The sequence below is a fragment of the Cordyceps javanica genome, chromosome 1 (assembly GCF_051103115.1).
Source record: "Cordyceps javanica chromosome 1, complete sequence".
NCBI classification, from domain to species: Eukaryota; Fungi; Ascomycota; class Sordariomycetes; order Hypocreales; family Cordycipitaceae; genus Cordyceps; species Cordyceps javanica.
In genome coordinates this window covers 3650054-3677984 of record NC_139295.1, presented here as the reverse complement: position 1 = coordinate 3677984, position 27931 = coordinate 3650054, and the positions used below count along the sequence as shown (strand labels likewise).

The 27931-nt window shown below is 54.3% G+C and overlaps 5 protein-coding genes across 5 annotated transcripts; 3 read left to right on the top strand and 2 right to left on the bottom strand.

Annotated features, from left to right (window-relative positions):
- Window positions 1–2130: 2130 nt before the first annotated feature.
- V2A60_001114 (kinase-like domain-containing protein) lies at window positions 2131–3390 on the bottom strand (the record flags this gene model as incomplete). Its single annotated transcript, XM_083252479.1, has 2 exons — window positions 2131–2625; window positions 2677–3390. 2 exons carry the CDS (start codon window positions 3388–3390, stop codon window positions 2131–2133), a joined length of 1209 nt encoding a protein of 402 aa, XP_083108605.1.
- Window positions 3391–5586: 2196 nt separating this feature from the next.
- Window positions 5587–8069, top strand: V2A60_001113 (nitrogen permease regulator of amino acid transport activity 3-domain-containing protein; the record flags this gene model as incomplete). Its single annotated transcript, XM_083252478.1, has 3 exons — window positions 5587–6412; window positions 6472–6871; window positions 6947–8069. The coding sequence occupies 3 exons, from the start codon at window positions 5587–5589 to the stop codon at window positions 8067–8069; spliced, it is 2349 nt and encodes a 782-aa protein (XP_083108604.1).
- A 931-nt stretch (window positions 8070–9000) lies between these two features.
- On the bottom strand, window positions 9001–10518 carry V2A60_001112 (uncharacterized protein; the record flags this gene model as incomplete). The annotated part of the gene is made up of 1 exon (XM_083252477.1): window positions 9001–10518. One exon carries the CDS (start codon window positions 10516–10518, stop codon window positions 9001–9003), a length of 1518 nt encoding a protein of 505 aa, XP_083108603.1.
- A 4991-nt stretch (window positions 10519–15509) lies between these two features.
- Window positions 15510–16652, top strand: V2A60_001111 (Got1/Sft2-like family-domain-containing protein; the record flags this gene model as incomplete). The annotated part of the gene is made up of 4 exons (XM_083252476.1): window positions 15510–15732; window positions 15923–16043; window positions 16301–16451; window positions 16500–16652. The coding sequence occupies 4 exons, from the start codon at window positions 15510–15512 to the stop codon at window positions 16650–16652; spliced, it is 648 nt and encodes a 215-aa protein (XP_083108602.1).
- Window positions 16653–23533: 6881 nt separating this feature from the next.
- Window positions 23534–25726, top strand: V2A60_001110 (uncharacterized protein; the record flags this gene model as incomplete). The annotated part of the gene is made up of 2 exons (XM_083252475.1): window positions 23534–24685; window positions 24737–25726. 2 exons carry the CDS (start codon window positions 23534–23536, stop codon window positions 25724–25726), a joined length of 2142 nt encoding a protein of 713 aa, XP_083108601.1.
- Between the last annotated feature and the right edge of the window lie 2205 nt (window positions 25727–27931).

The following is a 27931-nucleotide window of genomic DNA, read 5'->3' as shown; positions in this document are numbered from 1 at the left end:
AGCCTGGTATCTCGTTACCCCGTTCAACGTAGCGCCAATGACGTTTGGCGTGCGCATCGCCGCCAGAAAATCGCTTCAGCCTTGCCGCCCGATGGCAAAGCAGGGAGCTGGCAACTTTGATTCTCCCGGGCTATAGAGCCGCTGTGTAATCGGACCCTGATCCTTTGATCAACAGCAGGGGGAGAAAGGTTAAGGTGAACGAGCAAAAAAAAAACAAGTTCGTTTATCGTAAGCACACGCCCCTCTTCTCCAAGCCCTAACCCAAGCCTTACTCTATCGCGCGCTGAACGGCATCCAGGCAAGCGTTTCCGAAGACGCCGGTCGAGGGATTTGAAAAGGTTATTCAAAAGCTATAGACCTCCGAGGTGCCGTCGATCCGTGGCTTGTCTTGCATGGCGACTGGGCGTTTCTTGTTCGTTTCGTTTACTGCGAGACGCGTCGGCCTTTCGTCACTCATGGACGGGGATAGCACAGGCACTGCAAAACAGCCAAAGCTAGAAACCAAACGTTACACCTCATGTGGTCACTGCATTTTCTCGTCTCTCGTCTTGTGGATTTACGCGAACCGGACTTTATACGGATCGTCGGAGGCGCTGCATCGGATCTGCTATGGCCAAGCCGCGCTCGAAGGAACTGCTAGTTGTTCAACCATGTTTTGTGTTCAATTATGATAAGGAAAAGGCATTTCTTGCTGTTTGCCCATTGGGTAGGTTGAAATATGTGGAAGCTCTCGCGTGTCGTTTCCGTGTCTTGAGGCGGACCAGAACGTAATTATGGCGAGGCTGAAGAGCAAGCTCGTACCCCTCGTCTATTTCCATGCCACATCATGACCGACAGTGCCGATAGAGTCGCACTAAAGACTCTTCAGTATTATTCTTTCAAAGTACGCAATAAGCAGAAGTACAGAGACCTCTACGCGAAATTTTATGCTCAACGTCCATGTCATATTCTAGTCTGCCATCCCAAGTCCTGCGACTCGCGGCCTTGCACTCTCATGGCGTATGCTCGGAGTCCTCACAACACTTTCAAATTTTGCAGATCATCTAATGTGTTTCGGCCCTCCCAAAATCCACATCATGCCAAGCGCCGTCTAGTAATATGTAGTCATTGTATCGGTGCTTGCAGAGGCTCCTGCCCGCGAGACGCTCCGGACAGCTGGCGACAAGTGTAGAGGCCTCTCCTGCTCCTCATCATGGCGTCAAGCTCGTTGAGGCGTTTGCTGTCGATATTGAGGCGCGAAAGGATGGCAGGCTCAAGAATATTGGCCCGCGCGCGGGATACGGTGGAGTAATCTGCGAGACGACTATGATGACTCCGTTGATCAGGGTCTGAAGAATCGTGTTGTTAAGCGCGCGGTAGAACGTTCCATGCTCTGATGGCGGGGTCTACCACGAACCTCTCAACCATTTCTCCGGCATTTGACTGATGAATCGAATGATGGCTGTGCAAGAGTTCATACAAGTAGCATTTCTGGACTTTGACTACGCACTGCTATTCATATTACTGGTGGCGCAGTTACTTTCCAACAGGGCCTAGACGTAAAGAAACAAGGCGCCTAATTCGATAGCCACCGAGGCTCAAATCACGATCAGTGTACAAGCAAGGAAATAGTTCCAGGGTAGTATTGAGCATAAAACAACTGTCAATGTGGACTTGCACCCCGGTGTACGGCAGCCATGATGAAAACAAACTTGCTCGTGTCCTTGCCATGTTGAATGAATCATTCTCTCTCCCCGTTTCCGCTGATTCCCGTCTAAAATTCCATCAAAAAAATTCTTCCGCATGAATATATACGTGTACGCCGTTGCTCCTTGTAGTATGTGGAATTGAAAGAAAAGTAGACAAAACCCGCTCAACTTGGCCAATGAAAGCGGGTTGGCTCAAACGCCCGCCATGGGCCATGGCCATGCAAGCACGCAAAGAAAATAAAGAAGCCGCCGATATTATAACGAAGGGAAATGGGGGTTCAACCACCTCTGTCTGGTCGATGCCTTGACAGGTAAGCATTGCCGTGGATGTATCGCGAGTAACCTCGGCCAAGTCCAGCTGATGGAGGTACAAAGCGGATATTGCAAACGAGGTTAGCGAGTGTCGGTTGTATGTCGCCGACTTGGCAATTTTTGCGAATGTTTACTCGCTGGCCCACGTCACCTCGCGCAGAGGCTTCTCCTTGCCCGAAACCGCGCGGGTACCGTCTTGCTCGGCCTTGCACGCCCAGTATTCCCCTAGACGCAGATCCGCGTACGAAGCATAGTCAAAGTCAATCTTGGAAATTGTGGCCTGGATCGAGGACCAGATACCCCAGTAGAAACCAGGAACACCGCGGAAATCGTCCACATCCTGCATCATCTTGGCAGTCTCGCGTTCAATATCGAGATCCTCTCCCGAGAGCTGAGCATACGTCTCAATGTATTCGCGAACGAATGCTAGGCGCTGGCTTCGCTTGGGAATGACAGCATAGTCGCAGTCGTAACCAGCCCACTCGGCAAAGTGGTTGGCAATATCAAAGGCAGCGGGCGAAGGGGTGCCGTACTCGTAGTCGATGAAACTGACGGAAAAGGGCTTGTCGGCTTCGTCGTGCATAATGACATTGGCGCACAACAGGTCGCAGTGTGCAAATACAAGCTGTTCCAAAGTTAGCCATGGACATTAGGGGAGGGCAATGATGGTACGTACTCCGTTTTGGCCAAATCCTGGGCGCTGGCTGAGCTGCTTGACAAGAAGCTCCAGCTCTGTTTGAAGTTTGGCCTGGCGCTCACGCTCAGCCTCAGTGCCTGCAGGCAGGGCGAGGATCCATTTCTGGATAGTCGACCACAGGTTAGGAACGGGCTTTCCAGGCGCGGCGTTGGCAATCTTGGCCTTGTTGCTGGTGCCGGTAAGGTCGATAGTGGCGGTTGAGTTTCTAGTATCGGGCAGGCAAGGGACTGTGGCGTGCCATTGCGCAAGACGACGGGCAATGGCTTTGCTGAGGACGGGATCGGGTAGGTCCTTGGGTTGGGCGACGCCACCGGGTATGAAGCGGTAGAGCATGCCGTTGGCGAATCGGGCGAGAAGAGCAGGGGCGAGATTGTACTTCATGAGCAGTTCATGGTTGGCGGCCTCGCGCTCGCGGTCGATGAGAATGTCGGTGCCGTTGCCGTAGGCGCGGAGAAGGATAGCCTCGCGGTCAATCTCCTCCTTGGACAGGCCCGGACGGCGGTTGACGGCCTTGAGAAGGGTGTTTGTGATGCCGTCGGTGAAGCGGACAAACTCGACACTATCGTCGTTTGCCCAGTGCGGCGCAATGGCGTAGATGAGCTTGAGGGCAGAGGCCTGGGAGTCGGCGGGGTCGTAGGTGAAGGGAATGAAGCGCACATGGCCGGGGCCAGTGCTGACGGCAGCGGGAGCCATGACTTGTACAGGTGTAGATGCTTCAGATGAAGGAGGAGGAAGTCGGGGCGATTCAGGAGAGACGCGGATGGGAGCGAAAAGTTGGGACCAAAGGGTGGCAACCAAAGCAAGTGTCGGTGGCCAGATCGGGCAGGGGAGGATCTGGTGACGGATCTGAGGTAGACGAGATGTGATTTTCGAGGCGAATCAAGGCGCGGTGCGGGCAGACGATAAGAATCTCACGACCGGTCAGAATAGATGAAGTTGGCGAAAGCACGAGACCTGTTGCTGTTTGTAGCTTGGGCGAGTTGGTGAGGGCGGGGAGGCCAGCCAGTGATGAGGCGGCCAGGGACCATGTGAGAGCCGTTGCAGGGGGTCAGTGGCTGAGAGGGACAAGCGGTCGGACAAGTACGCTAGCAGGCTGGGTAGGCGAAAAAAAAAATAGCAAGCCAAGTTGACGCGAGCTAATGCGCTGGCTCGTATTGCTTTGGATACACGCCGGTAAATACCAAGTTTATTTTGTTTGGATTGGTGGTTTGGAGTTTTTTTGCACAGCGAGGGGTTGGCCGGGTGGGAGCAGGAGGGGGATGTACAGGGTACAAGGTCGAGTTACGTAGTTGCTTGTACTCCGTACTGGGAGATGGAACCGAGGATGTTGATTTTGTTGGGCAGGCAATTTACTCCGACTGAGCGCCCCTGAGCTCGGTTGGGAAGAAGATGTCCGGGGATTCAACTCTTTTTGTTTTTCATTGTATATTAAAGTACCAGTATGTCTTGACTTTGTTCTGCGTTTCGGTCGCCGGCTGCTCCCGCCTTGTCGTCCTGAGCAGGGTCGAGACGACGCGCAATGTCGTCATGAGGCAAACCGCCTGGCTGCCTCCGTGCTACTAATCTGTTGCAGCAGTGGTGCCGTTTTCAGATTGCCTCACTGGACCTGGGCTAGCAAAAGCATGTGCCTGGGCCAGTGCGCTTCAGCCTCAACAAGCTGGGTACCTGCAATCTGGTAGCTGATAGCCAAGGCCGAGGTACCGAGTACAACATGTACAAAGTTGGCAATAGTACTTACTTACAGTCTTCTCCCTGTTCAACAACCACAACACGAATTCGATAGTTTTGAAACATATGTGCTACTATCGGCTCAATTTCTTTAATGTATTAGACAAACAATCGCCACGTCTGTAATCGTTTTCTGTGGTTTTAAATGCATAGATGGCCATCGATTTATTGGTACTATGCACACCAATGCAGCCCCCAACTTGCCCATTGTCAGGTAAACTGGACCTGTAATGCATCAATACCGACTGTAGCCACCTCAGTCCGTAGGGTTGCAGGCAGTCACCGCCACCACGTCACCGGACCTCGATACAAACACAGTACCTCCATCACTTGATATGGTCGAACGAATCAGATTTTGCGTGATTTTCATGGGCTGCCTCATGGGTCACTTCCAGAGTGTGCTTTCTGTGTCGTGCATCAGAAGCGTACGTGGCCGCCCTTGGCCGCCAACAGCATGCTGCGACATGCTAGGCATGAGAACGTATAGAATCAGAAGATACCCATAATATTGCAGACTTAGCATGCGGACGTTTCTCTTTGTGTCCTTTCGGATGACCATTCGTGACTACAACATTTTGTTCCTCGTCACTTTTTATTATCGGATATGTGGCTACCCTACACGTAGCTGTTGCCCCAAGACCTGCACGCATGCTTGTCTGCTGTTGCTTTCGCAGTTCCGTACTTTAGTACTCTTGGTAGTGTAGCCTGGTGGTTTTGCTACAAGTAAAGCTATGAAAACAAATCAGGAGGTATGCTCGATATCAAGTTAGTAGAGTTGACACGACGCGACTGTGCGGTCATAAACGGACCCAGACAGAGAACAGCAGTCAGTAAAATCAGCCGCAACCCAAGCCAGAGCTGGTGACAAGTAGAGCAACAACAAGCAAGATGAGAAAAAACACTAATCGAAACACCTATCGGATACGAATCAAAAGCACCTCTCCGGGGGGTTCAGCGAGTATCTGTTGCAAATCGTACACGACCAATCGTCCCACAACTGCCCCGCATCGCCATCAGATCCGGCACTCCACCAAGCTACCTACTCAGCACATAGCTTCTCCAACTTCACTAGCCCTTCGCGATGCTCTGCCTGGCCGTGCAGACGTAGCCGTCCTCCACGCCCACGCGCGTCCACCGCCGCCCCGCGCAATGTGAATCGTCATGTCTTTTGTCAACCCAGACAACCTCATCGCCGTTGCCCTCGTCATCAACCGATCGCGCGACGGCCCGGCCTTTGTCTTTCACTATCCGCCCGTCGTCCTCCCCGTCAGCGCCGACGCCGACTACCCCGGCGATGCCGCCGACTCCGAGGATATGCTGCTCGAGCGGCTGTCACGACCACTCTTTCGCGATGCCGATGACCACGGGTCATTGTCTAAGCACGGCGGCACCCGCGGCGGCGGCGGCAACAACCGCCATAGCTACGACGAACATACCATGTCCGACTCGGGCACCCAGACCGTACCCTGGGAGAGTGTAGCCGGCTTCCCCACGCGCGACCTCGCCAGTATTCTGACGCCCGCTCGGCCCTACCACAAGAAGCTCTTCCAGCTCTCGCTCGACCCCCTTCTCTGCGTCTCCTACCCCATCCACGTCCCAGAGAGCGGCAAGTGGAAGAGGGCCAAGAAGAACAAACCCGGCCGCCCGTCATCGGTCGCGGACGATGAAATCCCGGCTACGTCGCGTGCGCCGTCCATTGCCGTCTCTGCGCCGTCCGCGCCCACCGACTCAGATGGTGCGGTCGACAAAGAAAAAGACAAGGACAAAAAGGAGGAAGACGAAGAGAAGAGGAGCTCCATGACCATGTTCAACCTAGTTTTTATACTGCAGCCCAAAAAGGACCAGACAAGAGAGCTAGTCGACGCTCTCTACGCGAATATAGCGAAAAAGGTCAACAAAGCCTTCAAATACAGCCAGCAGCACAGCGACTTTGTGTGGAAAGAGTCTAAGAAGATCCTGGCCACCAAGGACCGCGCACGCGAAGACCGTACGCCCACCATCCACCCGCTGTCACTTCTCGTTGCACCGTCTAACTCGCAAATGCAGGAAAACGAATGAGCCAGCTCTGGAAAGAGCTGTTGCAACAGTACTCCCTCGCCGCATCGGTGCACGACATCTTCGAGGCTGTCTCGCAGAACCGCATCGCCACGCTGCATCTCGATACCGCCGCCGGCGTCCTCAGCCCGTCTGTGCAGATCCCCGCGCCGTTTTACGTGGCCGACCTGCCGCTACCCGATGAGGCCCGGCGCGCGCGGGGGCTGTGGCTCACCACTGCCAACGCCTTCCTGACGCAGGACGCCCTCGAGGAGCCGGGCTTCCTCGACCGCAACTTTGGCCTGCTACTCATGGAGGATGAGAAGAAGATCGTCGCTGAGCTGCAGGCGGACGGCGACCCGAGCGCGCTGCCCATGGTGGAGTTTGTGCGGCTTTCCAAGCCGACGATGAGGTGAGGCATTTTCTATGTGCTGTCAATCAACAAATCGCACGTGTGTATAATGGCTAACACGGAAAATAATCACAGCTTCTACCAAGTCGGCCAGAGTAACATCCTTAGCCTCTCACAGGTCCGCAAGTTTGCGCAGCACTTCATCTTTTGGCGGCGCGCCATCGCCATTCCGCCACTGCACGCGCGCGACACCTACGTCGTGTCGCCCAACTGCGACCTGTCGCGGCTGCCCGAGGCGTCGGCGAGCTGGCAGCGCGCCTTTCCGCTGGCGCCGCCGCTCGCCAACCTGCTATCCGACATGTCTGTGTGTCCGCGGCCATACAAGACCTTTTGCCCGAGCAAGGTCCACCGCCCGCTGTACCTCCGCATGCTGGCCTGGCTTGTCCGCGGCGGCTGGGTCACTCAGCTCTGCACCTTTGCCTACGTCGTTGTCTGGCCTGAGATTGTCTACCAGGTCGACTACGAGATGGAGGCCGAGGAACTCGAGGGGCCGACACCCTCCACGTCGCCGCACTCGGCCGGTGCCGTATCCTCGGTCTCGCCCATGTCGACCGCCGTGCCGACGCGCCCACACAACCAACTCAGCCGCCTCGACGACGCTGATCAGGACGGTGATGAGGTTGGTGCCGCCGTCTTGTCCCCAGCAAGCACGAGCTCCGCTCTCTCCGCCTCCCTCGCCCACGCTGGCGAGCCGGGCAAGGGCCGGCAGGCCAGCATCGCCAGCACCGCGTCCGCGTCCGCGTCCGACGTTACCGCCAGTGGCTCGCTGCCCTCGACGGCCGGCGCGGTGCCCATACCTAGCACGACGGAGCGCGCCGCCGAGGCCGCACGCCTCGCGCGCATCGCACAGCGCGTGTCCCGCGAAGCCGCCGACAAGGCCGCCGCCCACGCCCGCAAAGTCGTCCCCGAGGTCACGGCTCACCCTTCCACCAACCGCAGCGCGCACCTCGCGGGCATCGCGCCGCACATCATACTGGACGCCAAGAAGACAACGGGGCCCGAGTCGCGGTACCTGGCCGCCATCGCGTCGCGGCTGCGCGACGACCGTATTCGCCAGGCCTGGGCCACCATGTGCCGCTATTTTGACGGCCACTCAGCCCTCGAGAGGATTGCCCTGCAGGAGGAGATGAAGCGTAAGGAAGCTTGGACGCTTCTCACTGCCATGAGCGAGTATCTCATCTGCACCAGGCATTGGTGAGGATGCCAAGGATAGAAACTATGTATATTACGGTGGACGCGCTCCGTTCGCCTTGAACTAGAGGTACATTTGTGAAGCAAAGCTGCCTTGTCCGCAATGCAGCTGAAGTGGTTTACTGTGATTCGAGGTCAATGCACATCGAAGAACGTCACATAATGACAACAGTATCAAGCACAGCGGTTCAAATTCCCAAACTGTAAAACTAATAAGAGAGGGGAGAAGAAAATGACAAAACATAAAAAGGAAAAAAAAGGTAGTCTGTGGTATCTGAAAAAAAGCAAATGTCCCTCACAAAGTGTATCAAAAGCATCGACAAGTATATCGGATTAAACATGATAAATGGCAAAACGTCCACCAAAGACTCTCTAACGTGTGCTGAAAAGCAGATACATGCCCTTGTATATAGCTCACTGAAACAGTGTATAACGCGCAGGAATAAAGAAAATAAATGGAAAAAGGAAATAGACAAGAGGCGCAGCACCCTTGACGGAGAATAGGAAAGGAAAGAGAAAAGAAGACCAGAATCTTGCAGGAAAATGAGTCCAAATATAAGAAAAGGGAAAAGAGACCTCGAGGTCGAGATCGAATGGGGACTCGCTGTGCCCCGTGTTAAGCGTGTGTATGTCAAATCTTGCCGTCCAAGGGCCACGGAACCTATGACAATAGTAAAGCCAGCTCCATATCGCCATTCCATAGTGTGAATTCCGAAACGCCAGCAGCGAAGAGAGACGCCAGCGGCGACTCAGTTTGCGTTGCCAAAGAAAAGAGCAAAGGACGCGGGAAAGCGTGGTGGGCACGCGACAGAAAAACACCAATACGCCAGTATATCATGCTCCAAGGGTCTGCTGGCGAAAGCAAAGACCCTGTATGCTGTTGGCAAGCGGCCGATGCATAAACATTATTCATAGAAGAACGAACACGCGGCGGTCAGTTAGTTGAGGTCCATGTCATACTCATCTTCATGCTTAAAGTTGAGTGGGACATTGCCGCTGCCGTCATCGTGGTCTTCATGCCAAAATTGGCCGGCGTCTCCCATGTCGCCACCCATGACGCCAGTAGCATCAGGAGTAATGCCAATGGTGTCAAGGTTGGGGCCGGCCCCGTTGAGTGGCTCGCCGCGATAGTCGGTGTGGTCAGGAACACGAAGGCCAGAGCCGGATGTACGGGAGTAGGTCATGTTGTCATTCTCAGTGCGCGACAGGGCCTCTGCGAGCTCAGACTGCATGCGTTTCTCATCGTCAGTCAGCTCAAAAGGAAACTGTCCGCCGAGGTCCGTAATGGTGTTCATCAGATGCTCGTGCTGTTGAAGTTTGAGGTGGAGCATCCACATTAGATCGCGGGTCCAGCTGACGGCACCATTAAGGATATCTCCCTTATTGGGGCCCTTATCCTTGTCCTCGATGGGGAGTCCGGTAGTGATATTGCCAGCGGCGCCGCCGGTGGCCCTTCTGGCGCCAGGTCCGGCGAGACCCGAGGTGGCTTGAGACGGGTTGGAGATTCCAGTAAGGGTGGGGGAGAGGGGGGTTCCGTTCTGGATGAGCTTGCGGATCTTTTCATCCTCGAGACGGTGCGAGGGGACAAGACGGCTGAGATCCTGGATTCTCTCATTGATGTTGTCGCGGCGGCGACGCTCAACAAGGTTGTGCGACTCGCGACGGCGCTTGCGCTTCATTTCCTGGGAAGATACGGGTCCGCCGGGAGGGCCGCTGAGCTTGGCGGGCATGGATGTGCCACCCTTCATCATGACCTCGTTGATGGGTACCATACCTTGCTGCATGGGTGAGGAGAAGCCCGAGTTGTACGAGGCTGGAATGCTGCCTGTGGGAGTATTCAGCCAGTGACCGGGGGACTTGTCATGGCTGCCAGAGTTGCGCATGGACTGGGGACCAAATGATGGAGATTCCTGGGAGCCGATGGGGATTCCGTGGATGCTGTTTGTCTTGGGGGTCATGGGGGTCCTGTTGTTGGAGGCCTTCCTTTGCATCTCCTGGGACATCCGGGCTCTGGCGGAACCCATATCGCCGGCGGCCAGCGGGGAACCATTGTAGGACATGGGAGAATGCAGGGAGGTGCCCATCTGGCGGAACTGTGCATTGTTAAAACCGTGGCCGTAGGGGCTTTGGATAGGGTCTCCATCCGGGGTGCTGGAATAGCCGTTGGTAGGGTCAATCTGGAGGGAGCCACGATGGGTAAAATTGGACTGGGGAAAGCCCATGTTCATATTACTAAAGTCCTGATTGAGATGCTGGTTGTCGCCAGGGCTGGCGAGACCATCGAGCAGCTCGTCATCACCAAAGACGGCGGAACCGCTGGAGAAGCCGTTGGGTTGGTTGGAACCCGTGTTAAAGTTATTGGCGTTGGAGTAGGCGGCGCCTCCCATGGCAAGATCGTTGGGGTCGATGTTGCCGCCGTTGGTCGAGGCAAACTGGGCGAAGCCGTGTTGAGCCATGACGGTTGTGTTGGTAAACTCAGATTCAACAAATGTGAAAGGTTTGTGGACGCCCAGAGGGCTGTATTGGGGAGGGTAGCGGGTGCGCAGCAGGCGGCACGCGCGAGGACCGGAAAAGAGTAAATCGGGCGTCGAGCAAAGTGCTGATGTAGGTTGTTAGTTGCGATGCGCGAGAGAGATAGAGAAAGGCGCGGGGACGTGAGAGGATGCAACGCCTGATGACGAGCTTCTGTCTGACGAGACACGGGCGGAGCGCGGGCGAGTGTGGAGGGTTTGAGGCAGTGCGCTAAGGTCGGCGACTTACCTCTCGTACGAGTGACAGATATATGAATGGCAAGGTAGCAGAGCTATCGCAGGGCCATATGGTACCGGAAGAGCGGGTGAGTTTGTGAGTTGTCAGGTTGCACGGGATGTGAATGCGGAAGGGCAAAGATGTGCAACGTCAGAAATGGTTGCCGGGACTTGCGAGGGGCTGCTTTTCTGACAGAGGGAGAGAGAGAGCAAATAATGGTAGGGCGGAGCCAGGAGCGGTGCGGCAAGTTTGACGGGCGCCAAGGGTCCTTTTTTGGCCACGGACACAAATGGGTAGGGTAGGTTTATAGGTAACAGGGCGGTGTCGGTGACGGTGGGCTAAGAGTCGTCGCAAGGAGCGTCGCAAGTGCCTTGGGAGTGATGGTGTGCGACTCAGCAGTGCAGGCCTGTTGGGCGCTAAAAAGAATGTGGTCAGCCAAGCGGAATGAGGGGAAAGAAGCAATGCAGCTAGCAGTAGCAGCTTGCAGTGATGCGCACCACAACCGTGCGAAGGAGTTGAGGGGATCGGCAGCAGCGGCGGACGAGGAGCCCCATAAAAAGGAAGAAAAAAAAAGGAATATGTATACGGAGTAGCGAGCCCAGACAGATGTGGTAGCTGTGAGTCGGTCTACCAGGACAAAGGCCAGGTGAGGATGGTATGACGCGAGAGCAATCAGGCAGCGATGATGCGCTGGCGAAGGGGACGGTGATGGAGGAGAAGGAGAAAAGAGGGAGGATGAAGGGGAGTAGGAGGAGGGACGAGAGGAATGTAGAACGCGGCAGAGCCGGGGGTTGCACTTACAAAGGGCTGGCAGGCCGTGTTTGCAGGTGGCGGTTGGCAGTTGGCGGCCGATGACGTTTGGGGATGAGAGGGCCCTGGTTGGCGGCTGGTGGTTGGCAGCTGGCAACTGGCAGTTGACAGGATGACAGAACAGATGTTGTGGTGTCGAGGAGGACGAGCTGTTGTGTCCTCTGGACGCTGGTGGGAATCTGTTATAGGCTGGGATGATTAGCACCTGCTAGGGTGGGATAAAGCCAGGTTTCGTTTTCTGGGGTGGTGGTAGTGGTGGCTGCGGCGAGAGTCGAGAGATGCGTCGTGCGACATGCAGCGGGAAGAGGGATGAGGCTTGATATATATGAACAGAAAACTTGAGACTTAGACTTACTTACAGACCGGGGTGTGCCGCGGGTGGAGCAGGCTCGGGCTGAGCGAAAAGGCAGCAGAGTTTACTTGGGGCATGTAAATATACAAACACGTTGAGCAGGCAGCGACCGGGCTCGAGATAGAACAAACCTTGAAACTGGAATTAAACCGACGTCGTTGAGTAATTCACGACGAGCACGGGCAGCTGAAAGTCGCAATTGTGGAGGTGGCGACCTTGGAGCCAGCCTACGACAGTGTGGTAGCAGCGGGAGGGACGCTAGCACGACCGTCACTGTGGCTGGACGGGTAGCAGTACCTAAGGTGGTGCTAAGGACAGTAATCCGTACCAAGTACCTAAATGGTCGGTACCTAGGCAAAATAGGTAACAGAGGGCGGTAGCTTATGTTGTCTTGGAGCCGTCGTGGTGTGGGTTGCCGGAAGCCTTCTTATCTATCTTGGATAGTTCAAGCGGTGATGGAGCTAGAGGCATGTCAGTCAAATCTGCAACCACTATATCTGAGCGCAAGTTGGCTAGGCTGCGAGTTGCGGCAAGTCGATCCAAGTCTCTGCTAGTCTCGTCAAGTCCCCAAAGTCTTCCAAGTAGCGATACAAGGATACCTGCTTGACAGACTCAATAGTTCAGACCGCCTGGTCAGTGCCCCCTTCTGAGGCGCTGCCTGTGGCGTAGCCCGAGTGGGGACTTGCCGGCCTCGCTACCTCGCCCCTTTGCTCGACCTGTCGTTGTCTGCTTACCGTAAAGGGCCGCCGCGCGCAAATGCGAAATGACAGATCGTTCTTATCTGTATCTGCAATAATGCTGGTATTGTTGCTTCGCTTGCGCTATTGGCGACATGGAAAAAGAAAACTAGCAAAAGGAATGGGGGCGCGATGCGACGTGGGCGTTTTCGTTCGCTGCAGCTAGACAAAGAGACGGGCAGGATTAGCAACCATTCGCCTGCTCGCACACTCACTGCATGGGTGACCCCCTCGTCCGAGCAGCAAATCCGCCCGCAGCCGTTCGATGCAAAACAGAGTGCGGGAACCATCTGCCGCTACGACGGGCCTTGCAGGGGGAGGGGATCCTGGGGGAAGGGTATGTGCTAGCCGTACCGTCTGTGTATACCAGTAGGTGCCCCTTCTCGGCTCGGGTCTGTCCCTGTGGTGGATGGTGTATGGGGCTGGAATGCCGATGGCGGCCGCGATGAGACTAGCAGCCAACGAGAACTGGTGGAAGGATGCGAAGCTGTTCGGTTTGTATTTCGATCGGAGTTTATATTTTGACTTTGGCGTTCGCGCGTCGGTGAGTACGGGTGAGTGTAGACGGTGTAGACCGGTGTAGCCGGTGTATCTTGATTCTTGGCGTGTAAGTAGACGGCACTAGAAAGGCAAGTAACGAGGTTTGCGTAATCAAGCCTTGACTGAATATGTCTAGCAGGAAGAAGGAAGATGGCTCATGTATTTGTTCAAGGCAGAAAATCACATTCGCTTTTGCGCGCGAATCAGATTGGGGCATTGCTCTTTATACTATTTTTCCTTGACAATGCGCCATCATCCACGGACGTCATGCCCTTTACCAAGATCACCCTTGGCCAACTACCATCTAAAAATACGATACCGTGGCTGCATGCACCGCCGTTACGAGGACGACTTTTCAAAGTTACCCATGGACAAAACTCCATTTCAGAAAAGAAGGTCCGGAGCCATGCTGCCCGGAACGCGTCGTCTGACTTGCTCTGGCGTCGCAGCGTGGTGGTGGCCCTCCACCGAGTGCCCGCACCAATCAGTGACCGAGATGGTGGGCAGTCTGGCCGAACGTGACTCGACTCTAAGACACCAGGCCCGTCGTCGCGCTCGTCTCTTGCCCTCTGTAATCGCCGTGCATCATGACATCGCCGGAACTTGGGCGGTCATGGGTCGTGGGCATGTCGTTGCGGGCTCCCCATCGGCGGACCACGCGGTCATGTAAGGCACCGGGGGGTGAACCGTGATGCCGATAGGCAGAGCAGCGGGGGAAGAAGTGAGATGAGATTTCAGTAGAGACTGAGAGCAGCAGGCAGACTGGGAGAGTAAAAGACTGGTAAAGCTAGCAGCGGAGGCCTCGCAGCCTTGGACGTGGTCGACTCGTCTACCTCATCGTACGTCGACCCAGTGAGTAGACTGATACATCTCTGGTCGAGCTTGCATGTAATACTTGCGCACCCCGGCCTTATCAGGATAGCCTCCCTCGTAACACAACCCATCGTCGTCGATCCATGTCTCGCCAACCCGTTCCCATAGCCTGCATGGACCGACGCCAAAATCGGCATTCCCACAATCGTGCATGGGCGAATCGCAGTACACGGTTCGCAACCATTGTGTAATCCTGTCAAGAGAAGAGCGCATGGTGCCATGGACCGGTAGAACAGGCGGCCGCAGTGGGGCGTTTCTCAGCCCATTTTCTACACTTGTGAGTAAAAATGACCGGAAGCGCAGGTATCAGTCTGTACTGTTCTCTCGAAACTTGTATTTTCTGTCCGTCTTCCCGACTGGTGCGTGCTGCTGGCTGCGGCTGGTGGAGGGTATACGTACCAGGCCACTAGCCACACTTTGTCAACATCGCCACCTTCACCACTACCACCGCCCGCTATTTATGCCACTAGGTCGACGCGCCTGGTCATGATAGCAAATCCAGAAATAGGATTACTTACCTTCTTTCGCCTTGTCAACCTGCATGCCTGGGACCTGCGGGCCGGTACTTGCGCGGTGTGACTTGCATTGCGCCCAGCTATCCGCTTCGTAGCGGTCGTTGGCTGTCTCTAGCCGTCGTTAGCGGCTTTCCTTCTCACAAGCCGCCCACACCAAAGAGCCTCTACTGTAGCATCCGACCCGCATCTGCCAATCATGTGCCACCTTCTCTCCACATTCTCTACCTCGCTCTTGCACACCACCAGCTTTCTTGACTTCGTATCTCTCTATCCATATCGACTTTCTCTCTCTCTCTCCTTGCTGCGACCAAGCTCCATGTGCGTCCATCTCCCCCATTTCTATAGCTCCGCCCGCCATCTGCCATCATTCTTCACACCCTTCTCCACCGCCTTCCGGGCCTTTCCTCCCGCCTGGCGAGACACACTGCTCCACTGCTCCCGTCGTCCATCGCCCATCGCTGCTTCGGCTTGCTCGAACCGCACATCCTGTCACGGCCAAACCGTACGCGCGGTCGCCTTCGTGATGCTCTGCTGCTGCCTATGCCTCTTACCTTTGTTGCGCGGCCGGCTGCGCAATGCCCACCACCCTTCCCACCCCTCCCTCGCCTTTTGCCACATCCGGCCCTCTGCAACTGTATAACTTGCCTCGCCCCCTTGGACTGACCAAACAGAATAGTTAGTCTCGACACACGCACCCCCCCACGAAGCGACTCGACCCCCCATCTCGCTCCTCGCTCGGCCTTTTGTTCGACTTCTCCCTTTGCGACAGAAACCAAAAGGTGCCCGCTCATTGCTGCAAGCAAGTCACCGGGTTACGTCGATCGTCTCGCCAGTAACCGTACCGTCGCCGGGTGCCCACCTTGACCGCTACCATGGCTTCCTCATCGTTCCGAGACTCGATAAACTCTTTGGGATGGTCGCGCGCTACCGAAGAGCCCGCCAATACCTCCAGAGAGACAGGTTTCTTCTCCAGTATCCAGAATTTGAATCCCTTCCAGGATCGTGGATACTTGCAACTGCCTACACACGAAGCGTCGCCCGGCGCACCTCTACCTGCCCCAAGTCGTCGCGAGGAAGAAGAGGGTTGGTTTGTCCGTGAGTAGAAATCCTATCATATCCCAGATTGCCCGGTGCCTGCGCCGGCCAGCCACCCATGCCCTTGCAGGCGGAGTCGCGCTTTGTTCTGCCTCTCTTATGCCTAGTCCCCCTCCACTTCCCACGATTTCTGCATGTGATGCAGATGGGACGCCTCGTGGCTTACCGTGGCTAACTCTTTGCGTTTTAGTCAGTCGCTGGGACAGACTCTTGGTCTTTGCTGCTTGCAACCTTGCGGCCCTAGCATGCTTCGTCATATGCTTTACTCTCTTCCCCATCGTTGCCACTCGCCCGCGCAAGTTTGTTCTCTTGTAAGTCCCTCCCGCACTTCGGCACTTGACTCCTGTATATTTCCCATGCCTGCTCCGATGCTTGCAACCTTGCCCATTTGAGAAGCTACTCTGCTCCAACCACTCGCCTTGTCTGCCGGCTGGTCTCGTAGAGGGCCAGTCCTCCTTGTTGCCTTATTGGGCAGCTCACCGACCTTGCGCGTGAGACATGCACGTCATAAATCACCTACCTTGCTCCCGTCAAAGCTGAACCGCATCTTGCATGCTAACCTCTGCAGATGGACCGTGGGATCCGGCCTGTTCTTGGCGTCCTTTGCGGCCGTCATGGGCCCCATGAACTATGTCTATCACCTTTTCTCCGCGCCTAGACTGCCCTTTACTGCGGCCTACTTTGGCTCCATTATAATGACGTTGGTCTTTGCCATCAAAGTGAGCACATGACCCCCCTATGAAAACGGTCCATGCTAACTCGTGCAGCTGCAAAACACGCTTCTCACGCTGCTTTCTGCTCTTGTCCAGCTCGCAGCCCTTGCTTGGTATCTTGTCAGCTACTTTCCCATGGGCTCAGCTGGTCTGCGCATGGCAACGACATTTGGTGCCCGGCAAGCAGCGTCTTGGATGAGCGGCTGATCTGCGTGCGGAAACTCTGCGGCAGCTCCAGCAACTGCCAGCGCAAACTGTAAAATCTGAATAGTCCATGCGATATAAGCGAGTTCTTTTTTTCTCTAATTTCTGAGAACCGACGGACGTTGAGTTCTTGCCCTATAGCGTCGTACTCTCAAATCTGTACTAGCAAGCTTACGCTTTAAACGAACAATGTATGAATACAAAGGAATAATAAAAATGTGGCGACGTCCTGACGTAGAATGCGATAGATTTGCGATGGCATGGTGAGATGAAGTATCAAGCTTTTTCATCCTTCCTTTTTGTAATCACGCTGGTTTCTATTTGCTGTAAAAAGAGGTGAGAGCGCAAACAGAGTTAGCCCGATGTGACGGGAGCTTAACCGCCACTGCTACGTACATCAACGAGAAAGTTCAAGAGAAGAGGCCGATGCGAACAAGCAAGAGAAGATCGGCAAAGTGGTCAAAGTCTAGGATTTATCGCGGCAGGTGACCAACTCATGACAAACAGGAAGAAAGCTAAACCCGTATGCCCCCAAAGTATTCCCCCGGTTGGTGAGTTATATCGCGTGAAACTCCCAACGAGAAATTCTTACATCTGAGACTGCTTCACCTGGCACTCTTGTCTGCTTTCCTGAAAAGGGAGGAGAGGGGGGGGGGGGATTATTTTAATGATAAATGGAATATAACCCATATAGTGCTGGCTGGGAAAGGAGCAACATGTTCATTGTGGGTTTTTTGTTGCAAGTACTCTTGTGAAGGTGGTAGAAGTGGTGGTGAGATTGGCGGGTTATTTTAGAGTTGGTTAGCCGCCGAATGGTTGGTTGACAGACGGGAGGGAAGGGCGCGCTTTCTGCGCCGATTGGAGAATTCGCGCTGCCACCCTAAGAATAGGATCAAGTGTGGAGATTTGGAGAAGAAGGACAGACAGTAAAGAATACGACAAGGCTGGCAAAAAGATGACACGATGCTCATAGTATACGAAACGGGAATAGAATCTTGGCCGTTGGCCAGGCACGTCATCGACAGAGTCTGGTTGCCTGTTTGTGCACGGGGAATGGGGTTAACTAGCCGCCGGTTTCGCGAGAATGGATACGAGCGGGGAGATCAGGCAGACGTAGAAAACCCGACCTTCTTTGGAAATGAGGTACACGTCGTCGCATCGTCAGCCATCATAGAATTATCCTTGGAAGTCGGCCTTGACACATGCAGCCCAGTCTCCTCGGTGCAGACGGCCGCTTTGACGAGTGCCTGAGAGTGAGGCACGTTGGGACCTATTCCGATTGACTACACCTTGGCGACGGCAAGTCTTTGCTATGTGATTGGGCGATTATGCGGGCTGAAAAGCGTCCCCAGCTAGAACCGGAAATCACTGAAGCAACGTGGACGACTACCTCGTTGGTCCATCGCAGACACGTTTGTCATCTCGCCGCCCCGTGTCTTTACTCGCCCTTGAGATACCAAATCGAAATGTGAAACCCACCCAGACTCTACTGCTCATCTCTCATGATTGACCAGCAACAACGGCAACGCATTTCTCGGAAAGCCGCCGGCGTTTGCCGCATGGTCGTGAGGCCCGGGTTGAGATTGCATGTCGTCAATGCGCAGAGCTTTGTTCCAGCTGGCCACGCGAAACGCACACATTACAACGCACAACATGTGCCAAGACACCTGGATCCTCTGCACACATCTGCCCGCGTCTTGCGAGCCCAAAGCATGGCTAGCTAACGCGCGAAAAGCACCTTGACGCCTTGCCCCCACGGTCGAGGGCGACGAGTGCTCAAGCCGCGGGCGGAACTGCCATGTGGCATGCGGCTCTGACATATCGCCACAGCCTTGGGGAAAAGGAGGGGTGCCGAGATGATGAGATCTGGCCAGACATCACCAACCGGGCAAAAATGCCGGCATATTAGTAGGAGCCGGCGCGTGCGGTATTTCTGCGTTGAGTGCTCGCTAGATGTCCTACGGCCTGAAGCACGGCCGCCATGCTCAGAGGCAGAGGGGCGGGCCATGCATGCTATGCCGCTGCTCGGAAGAAACCAAGGATAAAAATAGACGCAATGGCCACGGTTCGTAGTAGGTATGCACGGCTCGGTGAGAGCCGTGATGTTCCGACACATCCTGTGGCTTCGGGTAGCACACTATACCGACCCCCGAGGTCTGCGCGATGAGCCAAGATTGTTGTGCGCGCCACAGAGAGGGAAATTGGCAATTCGAGGGAAACGAATGGTCCGATTCAATTTCCTCTTTTGGTCGTTTTGCGTGGCCAATCTCAACCTGCCCGCAGGAGCCAGAGTCCTCAAGGTACCTATCGCTCTTGTTCGCCCAGCTCATCCTGGGCGGCAGAGTTCGCCTTTTTGTAGCGAGGTTGGCCGCATGACGTCGGCTCCGAATCGTAGCCGCCGTTCATGTATGTATTCCCTCTTCATGTGGATGCCTGCGAGCGGGTTTCTAAATTACCTGCAGCAAGAGAACCACAGCGGAGAGAGGGGACTGGTTGCGACTATACACCATTTTTCGCCAACGGGGAAAACACCGGCAGAGTCTGGCCGCCTGCATTTGACGACCCCTCTCTACGCCGTTTTGCGCCGAGTCAAGAATGGCGAGGTGAGATTCAAGGCCAGACAGCAAGCCTTGCGTCTTACCTGGACCGGGCAATGGTCTGGTCCAGGCGTGGTGTAAAAGTGCCACCTTGTCCTAGAAGACCGGCGGCGCTAGATGGGAGCCAGCCCCCAACGGCCTTCCTGATTGATGCATGCACTACGGCGCCACGGGTGCATTGCCTGGGTGGGCGAATGGACGGAGTGTGTGGTGTGAAGGCTTGCTATTTCGCGGTGCTGTCTGGTGTAGTGCGTTTGACGTGGTGGTGGGAGGGATGGACCGGCAAGATGCCTCATCTTTTCGGAGTGGGTATCGCCAGCAACCCTCGTACGTTGTAACACCAGTTTCCCTTTTATTTCTACAGGATTGCCCTCCGCTCTGGTGCATATACGTCCCCGGACCGGTCATGTGGAGGGAGGAGGATTAGTCTGTAGAGGAGGAGAAAACGACTCATCGGGCTATCGACTTTTCAGGGAGGTCGGAAGCGGAAAGCCATCTATAGTATTATATTAAGCCGCCAACCTCGGGGGAGAAGGAGGAGAACGTGGGAGCAACTGCTTTCTTTGGCCATGGGTAGTCGGCCGTGGCTTTTTTATTTTTTATTTACTATATTTTTTTTCGGTTTTACACTTCCCATCTTTCGTTGCCAGTGCTCGGCATAGGTGCGGGAAAGGAAGGGTGGCTTGCATAGGGCCCTTTCTGTTGTTCCCCCATGCTCGTAATAAGTATGTAAACAATAATGCTAAAAGAAGCGGCCAAGGCTTGGTTTAGGGTGTGACCGAGGTGTGAGTCGACTAATAAAAGGAAAATGACGAGGGAGTGCTGAGGCTGACCACATCATTGGTACGTGGACTGATGGTAGGGTTATCATCACGGGTTATTCGTGAGGTTAGCAGAGGATGAGAAAAGACAGTGCCAAGTCCGTCATCGAAAAGTTTCTAATATTTTTTGCAGCATTTGTTTCCGAAAGATCAATTTTTTTTTTCAATTTGGGTCGCTTTTGCCCCCACAACCGGACGTTGACGGATATCCAGAACGTGTGGAGTCGTCGTGTGGGCACGAGAAAAGCACAAATGGGCTCTTTTGTGATTTAAATTATTAGGTTTTTTTTCTCGTGGCCAAAGGACCACCGATATTTAATTCGGCAAGAAGCCGCTGTCCGAGAGAGACAGGCTGAGCTAGGCTGGTGAAGCTGCAGCACGGAGGCTGCAGACGGGGCATGCTAATAGGTTGCTGCCGGTTGCGAGGCAGGCTTGTAAATGGCAACGTTCGTTTTGATTTTGGGGTTATTATGCGTCATACCGAGCCCGCCACCGTTCTAGGGGGGGTTGTGCGCGTGTGCGGCGGGATGCGTTGTAAAAAGTTGAGTACAAAAGTAGAATGGAAGCGGCGGGAAGGAGGGGAAAGGATGAGACATGTACAGATACAAGTCAAGTAGGCAATGGGAGAAGCTCTGGACAATGTACCTACAGCTACTCCGTACTTACCCACGCATCGGCCAGTCTTTCAACGTTCAGCCACGGAGTTGAACACGTCGAGTTACAAGTAGGAGGGCTTTGGTGCGTGTGTTTAATGTGGTTTATGTGGTTTATTATGTGGTGTCCGTGGTGCATGTGGTGCATGTGGTGTGCGTGGAGTGGCGGGCCTTGCTGGAAATGGTTCTACCGGTAACTACCTTGGTCAGGGTGCGTACGCTGGTTGGCCGGCATGTACCTGTGTAGGTACCTAGGCAACAGTAAGTGGCCTGAAAGTATCCGTAGCTATTCAGAGTTGCAGTGAGTGTGAAGGAGGATGCGACTCTTTTTCTTTCTCTTTTTTTTGGCCCGTGTTAGCGCGGCAAAGCCAGCCAAACATGCCGCCCCGGAAGCCGGTCAGCCAGTCAGCCAGCAGGCAAGAGAGTTAGCGGGAGGCTGCAACAGTCCGCCTGGAGGTGCTGCAGTGCTGGACTGGTGTGCTGTGGATCGTGGCACCTGGGGCAAGACACGAGGGGACGGACAAGGCAACAGCTTCGTACCGGGTACCTTGGTAAACATCAAGCAGATCAGTCAGTAAGCAAGTACTTACCTGAAGGACTTCCTCGCTCGGTGCAATTGTAGAGCAGGCCATGGTGCGCATCGTGCATGGTACTACCTGGTAGAGGCGATTCATCGCTTCACTTCTTTTCTCCAGGCTTGGAATCTTTGCTTCCTATTTTGATACTCTTCTCTACCAAGTATACTGAGTAGCTCTGAAATTTGAAAATGTTTTCAAGGGCTGTCTGCAATGCCATCGTTCCCTGTCCGTCTTGTGTTGGTGCCTCGGCGTTCCAGCCCCATATAAATAGTTACAGGGTGCCAAGCCCAGTCGCCAGCGGATGGAAAGTGGCCTACGTTATTAGCGGGCCGGCCAATCCCACACAATTACCTCCCCGTCCCGAAGACATCGCAGAGGGGGACGTCGGGCTGGAGGGTTTCTGTAACTTGGCGTGTTTAAGTGCGGTTTGCGTTGCAGTTGCCGGCAACCTGGGTGCTTAGCAGCTGGCTGGGGGAGTGGGTAATGAGGGTTAAACAGGACAGTAGCAGGCAGTACAACACAACGTCGGGCATGCAAGCCAAGGTTGAGCGAGTGAGAGCAGGACACAGATGGCGAGGCCAGACAAACACGACAAGAGGCTCAGACAAGGTCGACTATACAAGTAAGTAGAGGGTACCTTCTTGAGCTCTTGAGTTACTGGCCTACTTGCCCAAGTAGGTACCCATATGTATCTTGACATGCTTACAGATTACCCTGACTTGCCTGGGCTCATGGGCTACATGACATGCATACCTATATACTTCTATGCCTTCATGCCTGCCTACGTACCTGTTACCTGCCTATATAATCTGTACAAGGTACATGCCTACGCACGACATGAGCCTAATCCCTCTGGCACGGCACAGCCGGTCTCAGGCCCTGGAAAAGACGAGGAAAAACCACCCAAGACATGCCAGTAACACCACTACGCCAAGTACCTACCTACCTAGGTAGCCTACCTACCTAGCCAACTAGCCTAGGTGTCGACCTACTGCTTAACCTATCGAACTAAAACCTCCTACGCCTAACGTACCACCTACCTACATCGGTAGCGCGCCCAGCCCAGGAAAATTTATTACTTCCACACAGTAAAAATTATTCACCGGCTTGCCTGATTGCCTGTGCTCTCTCGCCTGCCTGCTTGCCTGCTTGCTTGCCTGCTTGCCTGCTTGCCTGCCTTGGCTACAGCCTCTCTGTCTCTCTGGCTCTCTTTTTCCCTCTCCCCTCTCTCTCTTTTCCTCCCCTCAGGTACCTCCTCTCTCCTCCTCCTCCTCCTCCCCCAAACCCTCGTTAGCCCTGCCGACGGACCCGTCTCTTCGTCTCTTGTTTGTACGCAATCCCCCTCCCTCCCTCATCTTCCTCTCTGCCCTATCACCACGCCAATTCGCACCTTTCCTGACTGCGTCCCTTTCTAGCCTCGTGTCAGGAATCTCGAATTCTGCCTAGTCCCTGCGCCTGCGCTTCGGCATACAAAATTCCCTTTTCTTTGGAGCGACCCGATCCCCCGACGAGGAACCGCACCTGGCCTATTTTTTTTCCCACCACAACTTTTTCTGCCCCTGCTACCCGCGGCACCCAGAAGAGCCAGACATTAAGGGAAAAAAACAACACAACCTGAGATTGAGTGACTTTCCAGTCTCCATCCTCATCCGTTGTCTCTTTCTTCATTTCTTTTTTTGCCGTCCCTTTTTTTCTTCTTCTTCACTCTCCATCCGTCGTTTGCCGCCGTACTCTCTCGCCAGAGACCACAGACGACAAGCCTTCGACCACCCTCGCCTCTGTTTGTTGTTCGTTTTGGTTGCACCCGTCCTTGTTGCCCGACGCACGACCAACGCCGCCGTCACTTATTTTTCCGTTTGCCGCGCGATCACAACATCTCCTCGCCTCTCCACTTCGCTTTTTGAAAAAACTCGCCTGCTTCAGTCGACCCCTCGGCTCCTTTGAACACCCGCCCTCTCGTCCTTTTGGCGCCCTCGCGACAGAGCCGGTTTCCTCGGCCCTAGAACCCTCCTGTCCTGGTCGACGATCGAGAGCCGGATACCCCCAGGGTTCTGCTCACTCGGGAGATCACTGAATCCCTTCATCTTGGTCGGCGACGACCCGTGACAAACTTAGGCTTGTTACACCCCCTACGCTCATCCCGTAGGCTCTTCCAAGCTTGTCCGATTCTTCCTCTCTACTGCCGTGACGAGTTCAGCTCCGCCGGATCGTCCGCTGCATAGTTGCTCCGTCACCATGGCTACTGCTTCAGCTTTCTCCTATGCACAGGCCGCCAAGGGCCAAAATTCCAACCCCGAATCTCCCCAGTCTACCTCTCAGGCTACCGATTCGCTCTCCGCGGTTCCCGCTTCCGCGACCACCTCTCTGGATAACGCCTCCGTCACCGACTCTGGCAATCAAGGCTCCGTCGCCGCCTCTGCTGACAAGCACGAGGCCGCCAGCACAATCGGTTCCGAGAGTGATGTCCGCTCCGAGTCCGCCCTCTCTCGACGTACAGATGGCCGCAAGGAAGAAGAACTGAACAGATTAGAGCGCCCCTGGCGTAGAACCGACAGGGAAGCCCAGTCCTCGACTCGGTCCGACGACGCCGACACGAAACGCCGAAAAGGAAAGAAGAAGGGCACTGACAAGTCCGTCGATGAGGAGCAGCCCAAGATTGAGCTCACCGAAGCTCCAGTCCCGTCTGTCAACATCTGGCAGCAGCGCCGAGAGGCCGCCGCCGCCAAAGTTGTCAAGCCTGATGAGACTGGCAGCACTGCTGTTCCGGAGGACGTGAAGCCGCCCCCAAGAGTGACGGATTTTGCTGGCGCCGTCAACGGACACAAGAGCACCCGCAAGCCGGATGCCCCTCGTCCAGAGCGTGCCAGCCGTGGCGCAAGAGTTGCCGACAAGGACGCCAGAGACGGCAAGGCCGAACTCCCACCCTCTGTTGAAGACGCCATGTTGTGGCCTACACCCGAGACTGCTGTCCAGGAAGACAAGGACAACAAGAAGAAGAGTGACGCCAAGCCTGAGCCCAAGGAGACTCAGGAGGATGCTGGCAAACCCCGCTCTAAGGAGAGGTGGGTTGCCTATGACTACGTCCCTACTGTCAACTTTGAGACGCAATTACCGCAGATGCGCAACTCCAAGCCTCGTGGTGGTGCCCGCAATGTGAATGGCGGCCGTCCGAGTGCTCTGGGCCAGTCTGGCGACAAGGCGGCCTCTACCGCCCCCGCTACCAAGAACAATGACAGACGACAGAGCACAGCAAACGGCGCTCCTCGCACCGGCTCCCAACCGCCCAGCAAGAGAGCTTCCGTCGACGTTGGCGCCCTCCGTGACCAGCGCAAGGTCTCTGGCAGCACCGCCAGCGAAAAGGCCAAGGACACTCCTGCTGCGTCTGCTGTACGTCGGGCCCGTCATTTCCACCCAAACACGACTAATACGTTTCAGCAGGAGCAGACGCTACCACTACGCGAGCGTGCCGACGGTCGTGCCGACAGAGGCCGCGGCGGGTACCGAGGACGCGGAGGCCACCACACCAACTCCCACTCGCAGCATCAGCACGCCACCTCCTTTAACGGCAACGGCCCGGCCAGCGGCCGCCCTCAGGGTCCTTACAGCCCACCTCCTCGCGGTGGCCATGGTCAGATGTTTATCCCCCCCTCGCAACGAGGCCGCGGTGGCCGCAGCAGTGCCACCAACTTCCACCGCATGTCGCTGCCCAACGGCCGCCTACCCGCGGTTCAGACGCAGTTTGCCTCATACGAATACCCCATGGCTCCCATGAGCGCCATGCCGTTCCAGCCTCAGCCGTACTGGGACAACATGATGGTTCCTGTCCTCAAGAACCAGATTGAATACTACTTCTCCATTGAAAACCTGTGCAAGGACATGTATCTCCGCCAAAGGATGGACTCTCAGGGTTTCGTTCCTCTGCATTTCATTGCCGCCTTTAAGCGTGTTCGCGAGTTGTCGGCCGACATTGGCATGCTTCGTGCCGTTTGCGAAATGTCCATGGAGGTTGATTTGGTTGTTGGCGAGGACGATATCGAGCGTGTGCGCAGAAGTGAGGGCTGGGACAGTTTTGTCCTGCCTCTGGAGGATCGTGACGACCTCGCCAGAAATCATGGCCCCGTAAAGCTCTCTTTCAAAAGCCGCGTGCCGTATCCCGCACCGCCTCAGTACAACGGCATGCAGATGCCCTATGGCATGCCTTCTCCACCTGCGTTTGTCCCACAGGACCAGTTTCAGCAGTTTGATCACCACGCCATGAATGGTGTCAATGGTGTCAACGGACATGGTCAAAAGGGTTCGCAGCTCTCTGCTGCCGTGCCCGATTTTTCGCCAGGGGGGGCCGTCCCGGTACCCGCACCCAAGGCCAACGGTGCCGTCAATGGAACCCACGAGAAGCCGAATGGTGTCCATGCCGCGGCTGAAGCGTAAGACCGGTCTATCTGACCTGTGACACGAAGAGGTGCATTGCGATGGAGCACCGCAAAAACGGCATCGCAAAGCAAGCATGCAGAGCGAGCTGCGACAGACCCGCAGCTGCTCTTGAACAAGATTTCATTTGTATTCTGTTGGCATGATGGTTAAAGCGAACGAGGCTTGTGCATTTTGGATTTGATAGACAGTATGTGGAGTACTCAGAGTCTCGTGCTCCGAATATGGACATGCTTTGACCCAGGGATTTGGGTACCAAAAGTTGAAAATGGAAAAGGGTCACGGCGTTTGCACCAGGCTTGTTTTGAAAACCGAGTCATTGCATCGATTACATGAGCTTCCGAGTTCTAGTAAGGACAGTATCATTGAGATCCCGACCCCTTGGCTGGTTTTCTTTCGGGATTTTGTTTCTTTTTTTTTTAACCATTTCATCGAGCGACGGACGACGAACCTCGGTCAGATTCTTTTACGGTATATATATTTTTTTCTTTCTTGACAAACGAAAAAAAAGAGCTTCGACACTTTCAGAACATCAGCATCGGAACAGCAGAGGCGTGATATCAGAAGGATATTTTGACTACCGCCAGACTTGCCCTGTCAACATATACGGTGGACTTCAACATATTAAAAAGCACACACAAAAAAAGAGAGAGAAGATTTGCCGTTGAGACGCCAGACGTGCATGTTACCGAGAGCATTGCGCTCAATATGACTTTTTTATGGGTGCTGGTGCGCTTTGCCTCTCCTTTCTTATGATACGAATTGCTTTTTCTGCTTCATTCTGCGACGCTTTATCGCTTGACGCATTTTAAACCAAAAAAACCCCTTTCTGTTTTATTGCCATTTCATCACTACGATGCATTTTGGTCCTTTTTGGAATTTTTCTTTTTTTTTACTGGGAGAATACCGAGTTGTGGGATACGAAGCCCTCTTTGCTGACACAACAATATTTGGGCACAACATTTACAAAAAGTTGCCCAAAATTTCTCTCTTTTTTCTCTTTGATTTGGATGATTGTTTTCCTCATGGTCTTGTTGTTTCTGCGTTTCTCAACTTAGTTTACGTCTCTTTTTTTTCTTAGGCGGACTTGATTAGTTCATTAGCCATGGGAAGGGGAAAGTGGTGTTGTATTGTACGATATAGGAACTAATCCAAAAAACGTCTGATCACTGAGAATGAGAGTACATGAGTGGGTTTAAATTCTCTTGGAGGCCCTGGGTCGTGGCTGGTTGAAAAAGTTACGATGAACGGCATTTCCCTCCTGTTGGGTCAAAACGTCTGACAGTTTAGCCCATATCACGCTAGCTATAGCGAATTGCAAGATAAACAACTTGTGGGAACATGCTGCTAATACATTCCGAATTCTGGATCGTCACGTGTGACATTGGCAAGGGCTTTTTTTTTATAGCTATTGACGAGTTGATGCCTATACGCGATACTCTCTATGTGCGCATCACCGGCCGGCACGTTTTTGCCTGCGCTTTCTTCGGCTGAGAGGTCTGAAAGAGAAAAGGGGAGAAAAGGAGAAGAACAAGCAGAAAAAACACCATGGTGATATTCAGGGTACATCGGTAGCAACTGGGACAAACGAAACCGTTCGCGCCCGCGCCCGTCTGGTCGATCAGTGGATCATTGTCTCGCCGTGAGAGGCAACGAGGCACACGACATTGACGGCAGGGCAACCTGGGGCGCTAATGGAGACGAAGAAGGAAGTTGTTCTCTGGACATGGGAAATAGGACCAGAAAGAGTTTTAGAAAAAAAGGCAAATTGGGTGCTGATGGAAAACAGAAATGTGAGTAAAAATTTCCGCTCCTATGTTGGTTGACCAGGAGCGCACATTTAGACGCTGGGACTGCATTGTTGGTGTGGTGTTGAGTATGAGGGGAAGTTGGCCTCTATTCTCCGAATTTTTTTTTCGACCAACGAACAGATAATGAGCCTAGAAGGACAGAGGAGGAAAGTTGTTGCCAAGTTTCGTGGCCGTGTTTGTTTTGGCGCCTCGCTGCTGTATTGTTGAGAGGAAAAAGTTGTAGGTGTCAAACAATCGATATTCGAGAAGACGTGGAGTTTCCGAAATGAAATAGATACCTAAAACACGGCAAATATAATCAAAGCCGTATACACATCTGAGCCGGGGTAGAGCTGTATATATTTAAGCCGACGTGGGTACTCAAAATTCGTTTCTGCAAACGGAATCAACACAA